This window comes from Eubalaena glacialis, chromosome 2 (assembly GCF_028564815.1).
Source record: "Eubalaena glacialis isolate mEubGla1 chromosome 2, mEubGla1.1.hap2.+ XY, whole genome shotgun sequence".
Taxonomy (NCBI): domain Eukaryota; kingdom Metazoa; phylum Chordata; class Mammalia; order Artiodactyla; family Balaenidae; genus Eubalaena; species Eubalaena glacialis.
Window position 1 is genome coordinate 187,116,469 of NC_083717.1, and position 18,837 is coordinate 187,135,305.

The 18,837-nt window shown below is 38.5% G+C and overlaps 1 protein-coding gene across 1 annotated transcript in view; it reads right to left on the bottom strand.

Annotated features, from left to right (window-relative positions):
• Positions 1–5,084: 5,084 nt before the first annotated feature.
• The window catches only part of ATG2B (autophagy related 2B), a 67,481-nt gene continuing 53,728 nt past the window's right edge, over positions 5,085–18,837 (bottom strand). The window contains exons 35-42 of the mRNA XM_061181226.1: positions 17,213–17,291; positions 15,884–16,091; positions 13,256–13,325; positions 12,875–12,957; positions 11,769–11,890; positions 11,372–11,526; positions 10,518–10,667; positions 5,085–6,305 (exon numbers count right to left, since the gene is read on the bottom strand). Of these exons, the coding sequence (XP_061037209.1) occupies positions 6,075–6,305; positions 10,518–10,667; positions 11,372–11,526; positions 11,769–11,890; positions 12,875–12,957; positions 13,256–13,325; positions 15,884–16,091; positions 17,213–17,291 (1,098 nt within the window). The 3' untranslated portion in view covers positions 5,085–6,074. The remainder of the gene's footprint in view (positions 6,306–10,517; positions 10,668–11,371; positions 11,527–11,768; positions 11,891–12,874; positions 12,958–13,255; positions 13,326–15,883; positions 16,092–17,212; positions 17,292–18,837) is intronic.

The window sequence follows — 18,837 nt, forward strand, 5'->3', positions numbered from 1 at the left end:
GAGGGTGGCTGGGCCTGTCTGAGAACGGTGATCTTTAAGCTGAGATAAGGAGGAACCAGGCAGAATACTCCAGAAAGGAATGTGGGGAGGCTCTTTGGCACTGTGCTCGCTCCAGGCCACACATGATTTTCACCAGGGGAGCTTTTGGCCCAGTGGTTTGCACCAGGGGGCTTTTGCCACCCAGGGGACATTTGGCCCATGTCTGAAGACATTTTTGGTTTGCGCAAGTGGGAATGGGGTGCTACTGGCATGTATTGGGTAAGGCCAAGGATGCCGCTAAACACCCTACAATGCACAGGACAGCCGCACAGCAAAAACGTATCCAGCCCCAAGGGCAAGATTTCTAAAGTGGAGAGAATGTAATTTAGCCCTACTCCCAGACTTAAGGACTGTGGCTGGAGCCCAGCCAGGAGAGGGGAGAGGGGTGGAGATGCAAGACAAGCAAGTCTGTCTGACTCAAGTATTCTAAGAGCCTTTAATCTCCATTTTCTAGCAAAATTCCTTTCTTGGTTTCCTAATTAGTGAAGAGTTTTCACTAATTTAGACAACTGTACAAGTTCCTCTTAAATAAAGTCCTAGAATGAGCATGGGCTTTGGGAATCAAACCATGTGACCTTACACAACTTCCCTGACCTCTCTGAAGCTCGGTCTCCTCCCCTGGAGAAGAGGGACTATTATAAGCACCCCTCAGAGGGGCTGTTGAGGTTACGTAAAGAACCTGGCTCACAGCAAGCGCCTCACAAAGGTTCCCTTCCCTCTCTCACGAGAGTCATGTGTGAAGCGTGTTGTGACTTATGATTTTTCCATGATTGCTCAAAGTGGATGGTCATATAATGACAGCTGTCACATCAAAACTTCTTTTACAGTACTGTCTTTAAGAATAAATAGTTCTTTTAAATATTCCTTTTATAAATAATAATATTCCTCCAAAACAGAACAGGTTTTTCAAGTATTTATCTAGGTCCCTAAGACCAAAACTGTAAGATGTGTTTGCGGCAAGTCTACATTGTGGAGATAAGATAACGAATGCAGTGATTGATATCCCAAAAGGGGAAGGAGTGGCAAATTCTAACATTATATGCCCTATATATCTCAAGAAATCAGCAGCAGGTAGCTACTAGATTTGCTATTAGAAGTACTTATCAGTACAGGATCATAGGAACACCATTTCCCAATAACAGGATCTGACACAGACCTACCCTCTGCCTCAAAAAGTATTTTTTTTTTCTTTTTTTTAAAGTTTTTTTTAAACTCTTTTTCTTCTTTCTATTTTTTACAAACCCTTGTGTCGAGGGCTGACTTTCAATAGATCGCAGCGAGGGAGCTGCTCTGCTTCAAAAAGTATTTTATACAGGCTTTTTATACAGGGAACATTTCTTGGTGAAAGACAATAGTGTTTAAAGCAAACTCCAAAGAGTAAATATTTTAATTTTCTTCAAGAATATTCTTAAATTCATAATACTTTAGTCACACTAACAAGTTGACATTTCCACAAAAATACTCATATAGCATCAGTATTCTTAAAGTATTCATATCCATAATTACCTCAATTAGGAAACTTAGCAATGACAGTCAACATATACAACATATGCTTTTTACTTCTGGTGAGATCAATTCAATGTCTAAAATAAATCAGGATGGATTAACATAAGAGCTGAATTGGCGTCCCTACCAAATTTCGCAATGAAAAAGCAAACAGTCCTGTATGACTGGCAAGTTACACAAACAATGTAAGACAAATCCAACTAGAAATTGGAAGCTGCCATTTCATATACACAAAATACATGTGAAACAGCAAAGTAAACACGTTTCTTAAAGGAGGGGCTGCGATTTCAACACCCCCAGAGCATTAGAGATGTCACTGAGTCAGCCAACATCACATCTACAATCTCTTGAAATACATCAGATAGCCATCTGGTGCTTTTTATGAAGCAACATGCTTGAAACCAAGGGGCCAACACTGGTTAACAGGAAGCAAAAATGTCTAACACCTCTGTTTTTAAAAATTGCTGACATTTCAAAATATGAATTGTTGAAACTCAAGTTTCTCATCCCCAAAGAAGCCGATCATGGTGTGTTAGAATGCCTTCTCTATCTCTGATTTGCAGACACTACAATGAAAGGAAAATACTTCTGATTAAGACTAGCTGACTTGCAACTGTGCATGTAAAGTCTACTACAGGGAGCAGGGCCTAGCATGATCCTGAAACTTTTGAGATAAAAATAAATTGGCATTAAAGCACTCAGTTATTCTCAATGAAAGGACTGACTATACCTTCCAGGACACAGAAATAAGATTTCTTGGTAATGGAAAAAAATTGTTCTTTCCTTCATTATCTATACACTACCCAAATAACCTTCCTTTTTAACCTAAGACTCACAAATTTATATTAATATTTGAGTTATTCAATTTAGTACCAATGGCTATGTCCAGTTGATGCATTTGCAGATGCAAAGTATCACTTTGCATCTAGATGCACAGGCCCTTACTTTCATGACGCTTAAAGAGCTTTATAGACATTTTCTCTCGTGTCTTAAGTAGGTCAAGAGGATATGAAGGGAAACAAGGAACTGACTGCTCACCACGGGCCACTAGCCCTGCCACACTGCCACAAGGCTGAGGGGTCATTTACACCCCACTCAGGTGTGAGAAAACTGAGGCGGGGCAAAGGTAAATGATTTCTCTTAAGCTGAGTCATACAGCTTTTTACGTATACAAGATCCAAATTAATGGTAAGATAATTAATTGTTAATCCTAAAACTACTTAGTGCAAGTGTGGATTCCTCGTTTAAAGCTGCTTAACTTCGCCTCCGCCCTCTGTCTCTCGTCTCTCGTCTCTGGTGAGAGCACACACGGTGCACAGAACCTGAATCAACGGTCCCCGAGGGTGGCGAGCGGCCCCCGAGGAGCAGACGTAGTTGTTTGGACTGTTTGGGAACTGAACAAAGGCACCAAACCTACAAAACACAGTTTTTAAAGGAGATGGAAATGACTCATAGCAGGACGCAGGAAATACTGGTTTTTAGTCTTTTTCCCATTTTAGGCACATTGCTATTTGGGAAGATTTTTTTTTTTTTCTTCTTAAAGTGAGTTCTGCATTATAAAAATATGGATGTTAAATATATGTGCTTAAGTGGGAATCCAAATTGGACCCAAGCTTTACTAAAATGAAAGTCTTCGCTATGATGTCTAGAAAAAAACATTGCATCCTATCTGTCCTAAAAGGCAAATGCTGAGCGGACATTCTACTTGTAAATAATAGCAATCTGTGGTGGACAGACAGGAAGGGAAACTGGGGGATCCTAATCAAGAGAAGATGTCACCATGGCCTCTGCTGCCTTTATAACGTAAAGTGGTCTTAACGTGTTCCTGCAACACTGTGAGGTTCTGAAACTCACAAATGTATCCTGATCAAGCTCCTGACCTGGACCCCTCGGGGAGAAACGCACGTGGGCTCAATGCAGCAATACGTGGACATGCTCAGTTTACTCCATTCAGAAGTCAGCCTTGAAGGCACCATGGCCGTTCAGAGACACGTTACTCTAAGAGATCAGAGCTCTGAAGGAGCCGTGGCTACTGTGGGTGTGATGTGGCCAGTGCTCTCGTTCGACACCACCACCCGTCCCAGGTGTCAGAGGCCTGGGGCACTCAACGGAGTGCCACATCCCACGCCATCATTCACATGCATACACACGCACGCTCCACTCATCCGAAAATCTCTGTTGGGCTTTGTCGTAAGAAACCCCTTCGTTTACAGAGAGGGACACAGAAGCTCAAAGAAACTCAATGTCTTGGCAAAGGCATCCACTTGGTAAGTCACAGATCTGGCAACACGAGGATCCTGCCAACACTTCACTGCGTCGTGGTGACGTAAAAGTTCGAAAAGACACTACTGAAAAAATTAAGGATATTTAACAATGCCTAAGTATTCAAATATAGAAAGGACCTCTATGTAAACATCTCAAGTAAAGAGCATCTTGGTTAAACTGACAATGACTAGACCCTTGACACTGAATCTTTCTGAGACACAAGGTTTCTGTTCCCAAACATGGATTCTATTAAAAGCAGGTGCAGGAGGGCAGAACAGAGAGCCATGGAAATTACACTATAAAGACATATGTTTAAATGGGACTTATAAACCCAATTTGTCAAAAAAACAGGTCCATTTGCAACTCAAAGTACAAAGAAGAGGATGATTATTTCTCCCTATACTAATTATTTAAGTTCAATTAGATATAGTATGGAAAATATATTTAATAAAGAGATTTTATATTTTTAAATTTGAGCAAGTGTTTTCCAGTGTGATTAATCATCACAGATATCACACACAGCATGTTCCCTTATAAGGGAAAATACTGGTGTCAATGCGAGGGTGCCTGGAAAGCACCCCGGAAGCAGGCTGAAGCTTCATATGATAAACAGCCATGGCTAGTGTTTACTCAGGACCACGTTCTAGGTGGGCTCCATCGAATTGGGGCCGAGTAATAAACGGTCCCGTGATGCTTAAGCAGGTGGTTTTCTGAGCACTATCCTTTTCAGTTTTTCAGCAGTAAATAGAAAACAAAATTAAATTAAATGGTATTTACCATAATTTTATAAATTTTAAATGTTCCGATTTTTGGTTTACATTTGCTTTCTTGTTTAGAAAGTTTAGAGAATGAAATTGATTCAACGTCATTTTCCAAACCCCAAAGTGAAAGCAGTTCTGAAATCCAAATTCACCGCGATGACATCCCCCAACTCTAGAAAATGAGAATGTACATCATGCAACTTTAAACAGTGGATGAATACAAAGTCCTATATTTTCTTTCTGCTAGGTTAATCTAAAGTTAGAGGCTGAGTTCTTGAGAACAATTTCCCTCTCACTCCTAGGTAATGATTTACTTGATACTAACCAAAATCAATTTTGAGAAAGTGTTCCCAAGGATCTTGGAATAAATTCTAGTATTGCATCTATGAATATGCTCTAAGAGAAGCAAAATATTCATGGAAGCATAAAACAATTTTACCTTTAAATAAAAATACTTTATTCATTCCTGACAGATTATCAAAATGTACATTGTTAACCAAGTAAAAATGGTACTTTGAAATAGCTGACTAGGGCATATTTGGAGGATTTTTGGTTAATTTCAAAAGAGTGAAAACCACTTTCAATCTCCCTTTCCACACATTCCTAACAACCTTGCACTATAACCTGCTTAAAATCGAATATATAAACAATTAGATGGGCCCCAGTTCATTACAGAATGCACATTTTCATTCACACTTAGAATGAATGAAAGTTATTACATTTGAGTTACCTTCCTTTGCCAAAAACCTTCAGACTTACCCCTCTTTATAATTTGTGTAGCTCTATAAATTACACGTAGAATATAGCACATGACTTGTATTAATCTAAACACACACACACACAGACACACACACACAATAAAGTGCAACACAACAGAACAAGTCTGCGACATCCACACTCTCAGACTCCCGCAGAAGGCTCTTCTGAGCAAATGGAAACGATGTTGTTCTCGACTGCGGGAACACTAAACCCAACAGACGAGGTTATTTTTTCCTCACGGGTATTTATATTGAAAATCCTATTTGTTTTACTTTCCCTGTGGCTTCTGTCTCTCATTTTCAATGAGAGTTTCGAAGCTGTGATTCTCTTCAAACCTGGAGAAAAACCAACTCCTTAGAGCAACATAAACAGTGCTTTCCAGGTGCTCAAACGTTCCCGAGCACCCTGTACTGTAAAGGAGGTTCCCACTGACACTGTAACCAGGAAAATTACAGTCATTTTAATAAAAGCAAGCATTCCACTAACTGGGCGGCAAATGCTTTATGGACTTTTGACACCAGCCACCAAACATTTCTATTCTACAGGCAAGTACCAAACTAGCCCTAAAATGTCAAAAGGTTTTGGTTGCATGTTGTTTTGATACTAAATTATGTCACTAAGAAATGGTTTTGTTCCTGAGATGAGCACAATAAAATTAAACGAGTTCCCTCTAAAGCTGCCAGTGGGATACTCTGTTCCTTATTTCCACCCTCATTATCTTCATAAAGAATCACGTCTGAAATGTCAGTCTTCTCCATGGCGCCATTTCTGTGACTCGTCTTGCCGAACGTCTGGTCTAATTTGGTTTCTCATGCCACCTAAGACGTTTGATGTTGCTTCTGTGGCAACGATCAGAGGTTTCACCACGGCTGGAGGGATCTGGCGCAGGACTTCGCCCACGGCGCCAGTCACCCCCCTGCTCTCGTGTTCCCGGGCTGCGGTTTCGTAAATGGTCTGAGCCGTGTCTGCAATTCCCTGAAAGGGGGGAGGGGAGAGAAGGGGAGTAAATCACTGGTCAGAAAACTCTCTAAATTATCTCATAATACACACTTTAGTAGAGTTAATCAACAGCAGGTTTGTAACTAGACAAAAAACAAAACAAAACAGAACCTGTACTTTTGAGATAAGCCAGGATAGTTATTTTTATGACAATTCTAATTATAAGGGAAAGTAAGATGCAATTATTATGATTTAGCATTTTGTTGTGACAGTTGTGTAAACTACAATTGTAAACTACAATTTCACATGGGGAAGCTTACAGAAATAGTTAATAATCCAAGAGCAGCTTTTCTGGCACTAGTCATCACTCTGGTTAAATCAAACTTAGCAAACAAAGCTTCTTGAATAAATATAATCACTAAATGAATATGGTGATAGCTCCTTCGATTCAACTGTAACAAAAAAACCTAATTTGACTAAGCTCCAGAAAATAATTTAATTTGTTTAAAATTACTGGCTATGTACTAGAAGAGATAACTGTGGAACATTCAATTAAGATAAAAGGCTAAATAGAACATTTTACTGGATTAAACAGAGAAAATTCTGAGAACATAAAGCAGGAACATGTTTAATAATTAGAAACAAAGCTTCTGTAGCATTTTTTCATCTTTCTTATAACTGTGTAACATTAAAATAATCATGATTGCTGAGCTTTAGAGCTGAATATGTAAATGAGTAGGTCAAGCCAGAGTGGTAAAATGTCACACATGACTTTCAAATCTCTACCATTTGTCTAACTCAAAATCCCTTAGGGGCCACAAGGCACTATTCCACTGTGACCATTTCAGTGACGGGCACGACGAGAGGAACTCTGGGCTCTCCAGGGAAATCAAGGAGCTTTGTTCTAGTCCAAAGTCTAGCCCTCACTTTGACAACCTGATAGGAGTATCATTTTTACACAGCACAGCAGGCAAAAAACATGTAATACCGTGGCGGGGAGGGGGTTACAGAAGAACTAAAAAAAAATGTAAGTGCTATTTTTAAAACTATCTACAGAATAACAGCCAATAAGTAAAACCGTCACTACAATGAAGAAGATGCTTACAATTTATACATTTGCCCATATCCTCCTCCTGCCTGCTCCCAGCTCCCCTCCCTAACCCACAAACAATAGGTATTAGTGTATCATAACGTGACGATTAACACCACCAAGCAAATTCAAACCTCAGCTCCATCGTTTAGCTGTGTGACCTTACACAAGTGCTTTAAGAGGGGAATGAAAATGCTGTAGTGATTGTTAGAGTTAAATAAAATAATGCACCTAAAGAGCCTGGTACAACTCAGCAGGTACTAAGTGCACACTGAATAGCTCCTAGATGAACTACTACTTCCCTCACCACTGCTCCCCAACCACCACGAGACCTGATCACGCAGACAGGGGCTCGGCAAACTGTCCCTGCAAAGGGCCAGGTGGTAAGTATTTGCGGGCCACACAATCTCTGTCATATATTCTTCTTCTTCCTTCTTGTTTTCTTCTTTTTACAATCCTTTAAGACTGTAAAAATCATTCTTACTAGAAGGTCCATATAAAAACAGGCATGGGCCAGATCTGACCTGAGACCTATCATTTGCCAACCCCTGATCTTGTGAAGCACATGGGATGTTTCCTCTTGATCTTTGAGTTACCAACATATAATAGGAAAAGAGACAGTATTTATCACCACTTAGGAACGTCTATTTTAAAAGTTTTCTAACAGAACAGAATTCAGACTCCGTCTAATCAAGCACACCTACCACATCAAATCATGCTCACCTTCCTTCCTCCCTTCTTCACACAGATGGTTTTAGAGAACTAAACATTAGACCCAAATACCTGGGCTCCGATCCAGGCTCCACTACCATCTCACCACGGTACAGTGGGGAAGCCATTCTTGCTGACCCCGTTTCCTCATCTCTAAGTCAGGAAAACCACCTATCTTTTAAGGGTTACTATACTCTTGGCACAGAGTAAGCACACAAATACTTTTATTTAAATGAGCATAGATTAAATTAGGGAAGCATTTTGTGAACTGCAAAGTGCTACGTACCCAAGTGCTATTATATCCTGCTGCAAACTGGCCCTGCTACGCCTTGAAGCCCAGGATCATTTTTACAAACCTGATTTCTAACATGTCTGCTGATTTCTGGCCCAATCCTGACATCTATAGGAACAGGTCTGACTGGTAATTATCTCTCTTTATTCTCCCGACTAAATCTCTTTTTAAGAGAGGTGATCCATGGTCTTGCCTTTATTTATCCACTAACATATTTCTTGGGGGCCTCACTTCAGTCTTCTTCCCACCATTTGGGACCACGTGGGCTTCTTTTGTCACGTAAAAGACTGTCCTAAGGCACTTCTGCCTGTCAGAATATGACAGGGAAAAAGATCATTAATGAAATCTTAACACACAAATCATAAGTAAAATGACCTCAAACTTCATGCCCTATGTCAAAAAAAAAAACAAAGATTAAGACAAGGAATGCTAAAAAAAGGAAAAAAAAACTAATACTAAACTTTCTTTGGGTTATTTGTATGGAAATATGTTAATATAAACGTTTCAGACATTACATGAAATTGCTAAAAATCTTATATGTTCTGGTATAATGTTATAAGTCATAATTCTAGTTATTATTTTAAAATGTATAACTCAGAAATAACTAAATTTCCTTGTCAATTGCATTATTATGAACTTTCATCACATCTTTAACTGTGGTCATTTTTAAGTCTTTTGTCATTTACAGACAGTTCTGGGTGTACTCTGATGCTTTTGCAAAAATGTTCCTATAAAAGGGTTTCATCTTCAAGGAATTCATGGAAAAGACTCTGACAAGTACAGGTTTCTGGTAACTGACTATACTGCTGAACTGAATGAATAAGTATTCTCAGAACTCTAATGGAAAACTGATGAATTCACAAAAGTGCTAACAAAAGATCAAGATGAAAAACAAATTAATTACATGGGACTGAGTGAACTGATGAGGATGATTATAATTTTTGTGACTTTCTGTTTGAATAAGAAAAAAAAAGAAAAAAAAAAAAAGACAAGGAATGCTCCTGTCAACACCCATAAAAAACCAGGATTCACTGGTGCAACTAAATTACAATTTGTTAATGCTTAATAAGTGTCAAGACTGAAATAGTTACAAATCACCAATTCCACCCTTAACAACTTCTTGCACATACAAACAAAGGGGCACTTATATGAACATTCCAATAGCTGTATTTCAGGGAAAAAAATGGAACCTGGGACTTCCCTGGTGGTGCAGTGGTTAAGAATCCGCCTGCCAATGCAGGGGACATGGGTTCGATCCCTGGTCCGGGAAGATCCCACATGTCATGGAGCAACTAAGCCTGTGCGCCACAACTACTGAGCCCACACGCCTTAACTACTGAAGCCCGCACACCTAGAACCCGTGCTCTGCAACAAGAGAAGCCACTGCAGTGAGAAGCCCGCGCACCGCAACGAAGAGTAGCCTCCACTCGCCGCAACTAGAGAAAGCCCGCACATAGCAACGAAGACCCAACGCAGCCAACAATAAATTAATTAATTAATTAATGTTTTAAAAAAGGAAACTGTCCACCAATAGGAAGATAAATAAATTATGCTATATTCATACAGAGAAATACTATGAAAGTTTAAATTAGATCTACATATATCAACATAGATATATCTTGAAAGACAAAAGTTACAGAATGGTACAGATGATACCATTTATGTTAACTTTTAAAATATAAGCAATTAAGTATTTGCTTATGAATACATACTTATATGAAACTATAAAAACATGCACTGAAAAAATATGTACCATCTTCAGGATAGTGAAGGCATGGGAATGGGGTCAGCATTTGTGATTAACCTGAAAAATTTTATTTTTTATTTAAGCAAATCTGCGGAAAATACAGCAAAATATAAACATATGTTAAGTCCACTGGTGAGTCCATGGCGTGTTTCTACTACTCCCTGTTTGCTTCTGTATGTAAAGAGATCAGTCTTCCCACTAGATCACTACTCTTCTCGTGAGCCTGCAGGTCAGGACACAGCCTCCTCTCTTACCTCACGCAGATATCTGCACTCACCAGCGACAGAACAGTCCCAAATCCACCCCAGGGGTTTCTTTGGAACAAAGCCCAAGCGCCGATGCTCTTTAGATGAACGTCAGGAAAGCACGCAAACTGCTTCTGGCCTGTCCCCTCGGGTGCCCACTCACCTCCTTCACGACACTGTAGGCCTTGGCCACACCTTCCCTCAGGTCCACTGGCTGGTGGGCTAAGCGGTGATGAGGGAACCTTTTGATCTTCTTGGGTTCGATAGAAAGGGTACCAGGAGACACCATGTCATAAGCAGTCTCTGCCGCCGCCTGGATCATTTTATCAGAGAGTGAAAAGTGAATCAGAAAACAAAAAAGTGAATCGGAAGGAAGTGTGGAGGGTTCAGCTCCAACAGTGCACTTCCTACGGGGAGAGAGGAAGAGCAGAGGGGCGCAGGCGCCCTCAGACCGGCTCTTCTGCAGCACGTGAATTCTTTACAACAAGAGCGTATCACTTTTATAACAAGAATGTTCAAGTGTACATTAATAACTCATATCTGGATTGAGCTGAATTTTTCGGCCCCTCCTCTGCCTTCTGAGAACACTCTCCGTGTTACCAGGTTAGACAAGAATGCATGGTCTGTGAACAACTGGATAAGGCCAAATGGAGCTTAATACTTAACGTAACAAACCTTAATACGACTACTATTAGATCTCTAATGCCTTCTTTACATTCAGCTATGATCTTTTCATATAAATGTGGTGAAATAAATCCTTGGCTAACTTAATAGTTATAATTTACCTGAAAGAGGCAAACAAATTTGACACTGTAGTCCACTGCTTTATTATTTAACTACTTATTTAACACTGGACAGCTAATCAAAAAAAAAAAAGTTAATGATATGAAATCATTGCAAATAAAGTATTCTCACTCTTTTATATACTTTCACAGCACATTCTGAGAACAAAATAACCGAACTGCTTACAACAGCCCTTCCTCGTTGTATAGATCAAGCTGGTCTTTGAAAAGATACCTGTATGGTTTGAACCATTCTGTTCGTGAGTTCTAGAGCAGCCATCGCTGTCGAGGTGCCAAAGGAGGCAGCGCCTCTCTGAAACCCTCTGACGATGCGGCCGCCCTTCCGGTACTGCTCAACTGGCAACCAGACCAAGTCCTTCAGGCCTTGCACTAGAACAGCAGCCAACACACAGAAATCAAGAGGCGTGCTGGAGCTTAGATCTCTGCTATCATTCCAACCCTCGGGTTTTTAACTCCTAAAATGGGAGGCAAAATTTTGTACGACTAACATGTAGGTTTTTCTAGAAAGATGATCCTCACGTAGATTCTCAAAGGCATCCATAACCCCAAAAGAGTTAAGAATCACTGATCAGGCAAAATAAATTATCTTCTAATTAAAAAAGAACACTCACCTAATTGCACTAGTGAATGCATAGGCCCAACGCCTCCCAGAATTCCTGGCAGCTGGTTCTTCTTAATGTCAGTAAGCCATTCAGTGATTGCATATGAGAATAATTTGTCAACACCTAGCAAACTAGAGCAAATGACTGTAAGTATATAGGAAGGAAAATGAAATTTATAGGTTTAGACAAGTTTGGGGATTTTTTTTACTTAAGACAAAAAAAGAGGGCTTCCCTGGTGGCACAGTGGTTAAGAATCCGCCTGCCAATGCAAGGGTCATGGGTTCCAGCCCTGGTCCGGGAAGCTCTCACATGCCACGGAGCAACGAAGCCCGCGCGCCACAACTACTGAGCCTCCGCTCTAGAGCCCGCGAGTCACAACAACTGAAGCCCGTGCGCCTAGAGCCCGTGCTCCTCAACAAGAGAAGCCACCGCAATGAGAAGCCCGCGCACCGCAACGAAGAGTAGCCCCCGCACACCGCAGCTGAAGAAAGCCCGCGTGCAGCAACAAAGACCCAACGCAGCCAAAAATAAATAAATAGATAAATAAATAAGTTTATTTAAAAAAAAGACAAAAAAGAAAATGTACAAATTATAAGGACAAAATTTTACAGATTTTCAATTTAAGTATATACATACATCTATGTATACACATACATTTAACCCAACTGTAATGTTAATAATTTCTATATAAGGCTTAGGTAGTATATATAAGTGTGCTTTTCCACTGTTCTTACTTCTTCAACATCTAAAGCTTTGGCATAGGGTTAACTCAGTGTCTATAAATTGCCAGACAGTTCTTAGCTACTAAGAACCATTACCTTGTGAATTTCCAGTCTTTTCACTAAATAGGCTAATTTATAACTTTGGGAAATTATTTTTAAAAATCCTAACTATAGCTGTTTTTTGAAAAATACTACTCTCTTCAAACTACTTCTATTCTCTCAGAATAAAAATTAGCCCCTAGCCAGTAAAAATCCTCTAAAAATGAGCTCTCTGCAAACAACACTGTAAAATAATTAAATTATGTATGCTAGCTAAGAAAACTCAATTTTTAGTTTGTTGTAAACTAACTTTAGTAACTACATCTTAAAGTCTCATGTAATAAATCAACTCACCCATGCCGATAGAAAAGCCTCTTCAGCTTTAGTTCAGAGCAGTTTAACTGGGCCAGACCAATCAAAATCCCAGCTAACGTACCCTTTAAAATTAAAAAAAAAAAAAAAAAAAAAAAATCACTATTAAAGGTAAAACACCTAAAATACTTAACAGCAAAAAAGTACATGTATTTTATATGACCCAATTTATATCAAATTTTACTCATGGGTTCTTAAGTAAAATTACACTTAATTTACTTTAAAAACAGAATTAAATTTTAAAATCTTGCACTGCATTTCAAATATACAAACTATAATGGAAAAAAGTTGTTAAAAAATTGAGTCCACTAGAAAAACAAATGAGATAATTTTGTAGAGTATATTTGTGCAAAGTTTCCAGACCTGATCCATTGATACGTGTTTGCCATGATAATCAAGTCGAATAGGAACTTCTGATGTGAATCTAAATTCTCTGAAGATAAAGAAAGGAGGGGAGTTATTTATGTTCAAAATTACTAAGAGCTGAAATTAGATATAAATGAATTTGTTCAATTGGAGAATAAAAACAAAACCACAAAATAAATAACGTGAATATATTAACGCCTAAATAAAAGAGAATGTCTTTTAGCTCTACCTTTTCTTAAGGCAATGTAACAACTAAACAGATGTTAATCATCTTATAAATCTTATTTATTTCATTATATATTAAATTTCTCACAAAAACCTTTTCCTGGTTTACTAAACAATGTGTATCTTAGGAAAATTTATTCTGGCACATATTCAATTCATACAGAGAACGAACTAATAAAAACAACTTTCAAGATTAAGTCAAATAACATAATCATTACCAAAAAGTAAAAAAGGGCTAAGGTATTCATTTTAGCTCTGTGATAAAGCAGAAAGATCCAGAAGACCTAGACATGAACCTTAGTTTTATCAGTTACATGGGATGCAGTCGAGGCAAGTAACTTAAACTCTCTGAGCCTAAATGTCTTCATCAGTAAATTTTTAAATGCCATCTACATTGGTGAATTTTAGTGGACAGTCATGAAATTAACGCTTGCAAATAGGATACTGACACACAAATATTGGCAATTCTGAATGAAATTATAATTATACATTGATGGTACACATCAAACAAAAGCAGTTGTCTTCCAAGAGTTGGACTGTAAATTGGAAGCTGAAACACATTTTTACTACAGAATTAATGGTGGTGGTTATATACTAAGTCATCCCAAGTCATCCTACAAAAGTCCACTTAACCTACAGTAAAATGGAAATGCTGTATTTATATCAATCAGTACAAGAAGTCTGGGATCCCAAGTCATCCCTCATCTTCCGAACACTCATCTGCACTGGGTTCTCTGGGCGACAGGCCCTCGACACCTGCCTCCTCCATTCTCACTCTTTCCTCCATGGCATGTACGCCTGCCTCCTCCATTCTCACTCTTTCCTCCATGGCATGTACGTAATAGGCCAAATCATATATTTTTATTATCTATAAGCTCAATTAAATAGGGATTTTTCTCTACTTTGTTCACCTAGAACAAAATCTGACATATATATAATAAATGTTCAGTAAATATCTGTGGGATGAATAAATGTCTGCAGGAGAGGGGACTATTATGCCATTACTTGGAAAACGCACTGGATTTGGGATTCAGAAGACCTCTGTTCTAGTCCTGGCTTGGCCACTAACTAACTGTGTGGCCTTGAGCAAGTCATCTCTCCTCTCTGTGCATTAACTTCTTCATCTGTAAAGTGAGTAATTTGAACTATATCACCAAGTACCACCCCAGGGTCCTAGATACACTAGGAGCTTTTGAGAGTAGAAACAGAAATCCACAAGCTATTTTAAGTAGTCTAAATGGAAAAAAACAAATATTTACCTACGTAAGTGAGGTTACACACACAGCCTGACTAAAAAGTGTCAAATTTCTGTGCTCAGGCCAGAATTATAACAATTCAATTTCTTTTATACTGATTATCCAGTGTTCACAAAAACCAAATTGGCAGCTTATATGAAATGAGAATTCAAATTATTACTTAAGATACACAATGTTTTTGGTAGAAAAAAAATTTTAAATAAAAAAAGAAATGTAGGAAAATAATAAAAGAGATTCTTCTTTTATGGTAGAAAAGTTTAGAATCACCAGAGATCCTCTCTCCCAGGATCTTACCAATTCTCACATTCTATTTTCTAACTATTTTCATCAATATACAAGATATTTAAAACATGAAAACACTTTAAAACAGTTATACTGCCTACTTTGGGCCATATTCTAAACTCAGAACTTAGAAAGACAGAACTTGGGGACCACTGATGTCAACAAGAGAGGACTATAGAAAACCAGAGAAAGGAGCTAACTGTCCCTCACAACACAGGTGGTTTCGATCTTCAACCTCTCTCCTTCCAATAGAGCCAAGGCTCCATCCCTACCATCAAGGGCTGGGAAAGAAAGAAGATGGGAAGAATGAATGGATCTGGAAACGAGGATAAGCTCCAATGTACAACCAGCTAGTTGTTGGCGGTAGTCAACAGGGACATGGGTTTCCTGATGATTCCAACTCAGCCAGTTAGCGGCGGGTCAGGAAGGACACAACAGTGACAGAGAAAGGCAGAGAAAGCAGACAGAAAATCCCCATAAGGGAAAAGGGAGGAATGCTGAAGGTGAGGTGTGTGAGGGAAAAGGACAGCATCACGTTCAAGGACACACAAACAGGCCATAATAAGTGACTGGAAAGCGAGGGACAGGTGGAGGAAAAAAGAAGGAAGACTCCAAAGGGAAGAGAAAATTCCTGCTACACAATCAATAGGAGGATGAATCCTGAGCCAGGGTCATGAGAGTAACCCTGTAAATGAGAGGTGCGAGTAGGTGGGGCCCGCATATAAATAAATACACCGGGTGAGTATTTGCTAGTGCACAGAAACGCCGATGCGACCTCATGATTTCTGGCACACAAACACATTAAAGAACAACCTTCATACTCTAAAATAACTTCATTTGTTATCAAAATTAAATGATTTACCTAAAAAACACAGGCTGATCACTAAACGATGCTTCTTCAGCAGAGAAGTCCTTCTCTTCTTCCCCATTGACCACTTGCACTGAATTGGCACTGCCATTTGGGGAAGGCTGCTTTGGCCCAGGGAAAGAAATAACTAGATTTGGCTCCTTTGAGGTGCTTAAATGCCTTGGCAAACTGCAGGTGACATCAGCTCCAGGAGACTTTTTAACTGAAAGTGCACATTTGAAAAATTAGGTATACTTCTTTAAAGCAACAATTTAAATCAATCTACACTTAACTTGTTTTGCTACATTTCACTTAATAAATACAACTACTGCTAGAGAAATCTTTCACCTTTTAAATTATTACAGTAGTCCCTCCTTAAGTTCAGTTTCACTTTCCAAGATCAACTGCGGTCCAAAATTATGAAATGGAAAATTCCAGAAATAAACAATTCCTAAGTTTTAAACTGCACACCATTCTGAGTAGCATGATGAAATCTTGCATCGTCATACTCTATCCCACCGGAATGTGAATCATCCCTTTGTCCAGCATATCCCACCAGTGAGTCACTGAGTGGCTGTCTCAGTTATCAGGTCGACTGTTCGGGTATTGCAGTGTTTGTGTTAAGTAACCCTTATTTTATTAATAATGGCCCCAAAGTACAAGAACAGCGATGTTGGCAATTCGGATACACCAAAGAGAAGCCGCAGCATGCTTCCTCTAAGTGAAAAGGTGAAAGCTCTTGACTTAATAAGGAAAAAAAAAAATTGTATGCTCAGGCCGCTAAGATCTACAGTAAGAACAAATCTGTAAAATTGTGATGAAGGAAAAAGAAATTCGCGCTCATTTTGCTGTCGTACCTCAAAGGTTACAGCCACAGTGCATGATAAGTGCTTAGTTAAGATGGAAAAGGCATTAAATTTGTACAAGATATTTTGAGAGAGAGAAAGATCATGCTCACCTAACTTTTATTACAGTATATTGTTATAATTGTTTTATTTTATTACTACTTACTGTTGTTAATCTCTTACTGCGCCTAATTTATAAATTAAATTTTATCATAGGCATGTACGTATAGAAAGAAAAAACTTAGTATATTTAGGGTTTGGTACTATCTGCAGTTTCAGGCAGCCACTGGGGGTCTTGGAAGGTACTTCTGGAGGATAAGGGGGGACTCCTGTACTTTTACATAAACTACATTTGTACAACTTAACAAAAATGAGCACAGAACACATTTATATAAATGAGAATAAAGATTTGTAAGTACATTCTCAAAAAGGCCTCATAACAATCAAAATCAATCCAAGTACTTGTTATAGACTTTTTCAAACTCTACATATTTAATACCTTCTGGATCTGGAGCCACGAGAAGCTCTACTTCTGTAGAAACACTTGTGAAGAAATCCTTCAGGAAGAACAAGGCATCCTAAAATTGAGAGATGTAATTATAACTAAAAGGGTTCTAAAACTATGAAACAAAGTGTCTTGAAGTCTTATATTTCACTCATTGTTCATATACAGCTATAATTTATTCAGTCCCTACTCTGTGCCAAGCATTGTTTCTATTCTCAATCTCTCCCTCTCTCTCACACATACACACACACACACACACACACACACACACACACACACTTCCTTGCTAATTCTCACAACTCTGAGAAAATTAATTTATAGATGCAGAAATTAAGACAGATAAGTTAGAAATTAAACTGCTATTTCTAAATCAAAGTACATTTTGGTTTTCTTAGAAATACAGTAGTCTCATTCTTAATTTGGCATTAGTTCTCACTCTGAATTTGTAGCGGTGATATTACTAAACGATAACAGCAGCTAGCATGTACTGGATACTCAGATGTGCCTTAAAGTTCTTAATGTCTTATTTCTGCTTTTACCACTATGTTATATTGCCTTAAACATTTTCTTCATTAGACATGATATTCAAAATAAAAATTGAAAATAAATAAAATCACCCAGTCAGTGTGGTCTTTTCTGAAATTCTATGGTATGGACCGTTCTTGGTGCTGTGTATGCAAGCCACATTTGCCCATTATTAGCAGCTTCATTAAGCCTTACTGAGACTGACAAATCCATTTTGGAGAATATGAAAATTAAATACCTGAGCCTGTTCTTTCTTACTCTTCCCTCCCATTTTAAAAAACTTAAATTAATATAAAACATTAATATTGTACCAAACCGCAACGTGAAAGTGAAATACAGGGTCACAATAAGTGGTAGCACACCAAGTGCCTGACTGGCAATTCCAAAGGATCCGATCTACTACTGATCACACTTGTCAGAAGTATAAATGATGGAAGTTAGAAAGGTATTTTTCTAGATAACATGGCATATGGGAGACTGAGGGCTAGGACTGAAGAACAAACAGGCGGTTTCAACAGTATTAGAAATATTCTGGTTCTGCAGTTGGGGAGTAAGTCCATGAATGGTTCATTATATTACTATGCTTTACACATATGTATTTAAGTATATATTTATATATTATTTACACTACATACATTTATTATAAATCACTATATATGTGTATATTTACATATATCAAATATTACACTTTGACAGTTAATAGTATATAAAATGTTATCCTTTGGCCACCAGATGGCGATATTTTAATACTATGAATGTTTTGCCTCCAAAAAAAAACAAAGAGAAAATTCCAGGTGTAAACGTGCTCTTATTTAAAAACAAAAAACAAAAAAGGGAAGACTAAAGAGACAGTGGTTTTTACACATTTTTACTACAAACAGACAAAGGGATACTAATCATCAGCTTTTCAAAATGTTCTCCAAATTTTTGATTTTGGTATTTACGCTGAACTCTTTACAACTCAATAAGACAAACAACCTAACTCTAAAACTAGAAAGACACAGGGACTTCCCCGGTGGTGCAGTGGTTAAGAATCTGCCTGCCAATGCAGGGGACACAAGTTGATCCCTGGTCCGGGAAGATCCCACATGCCG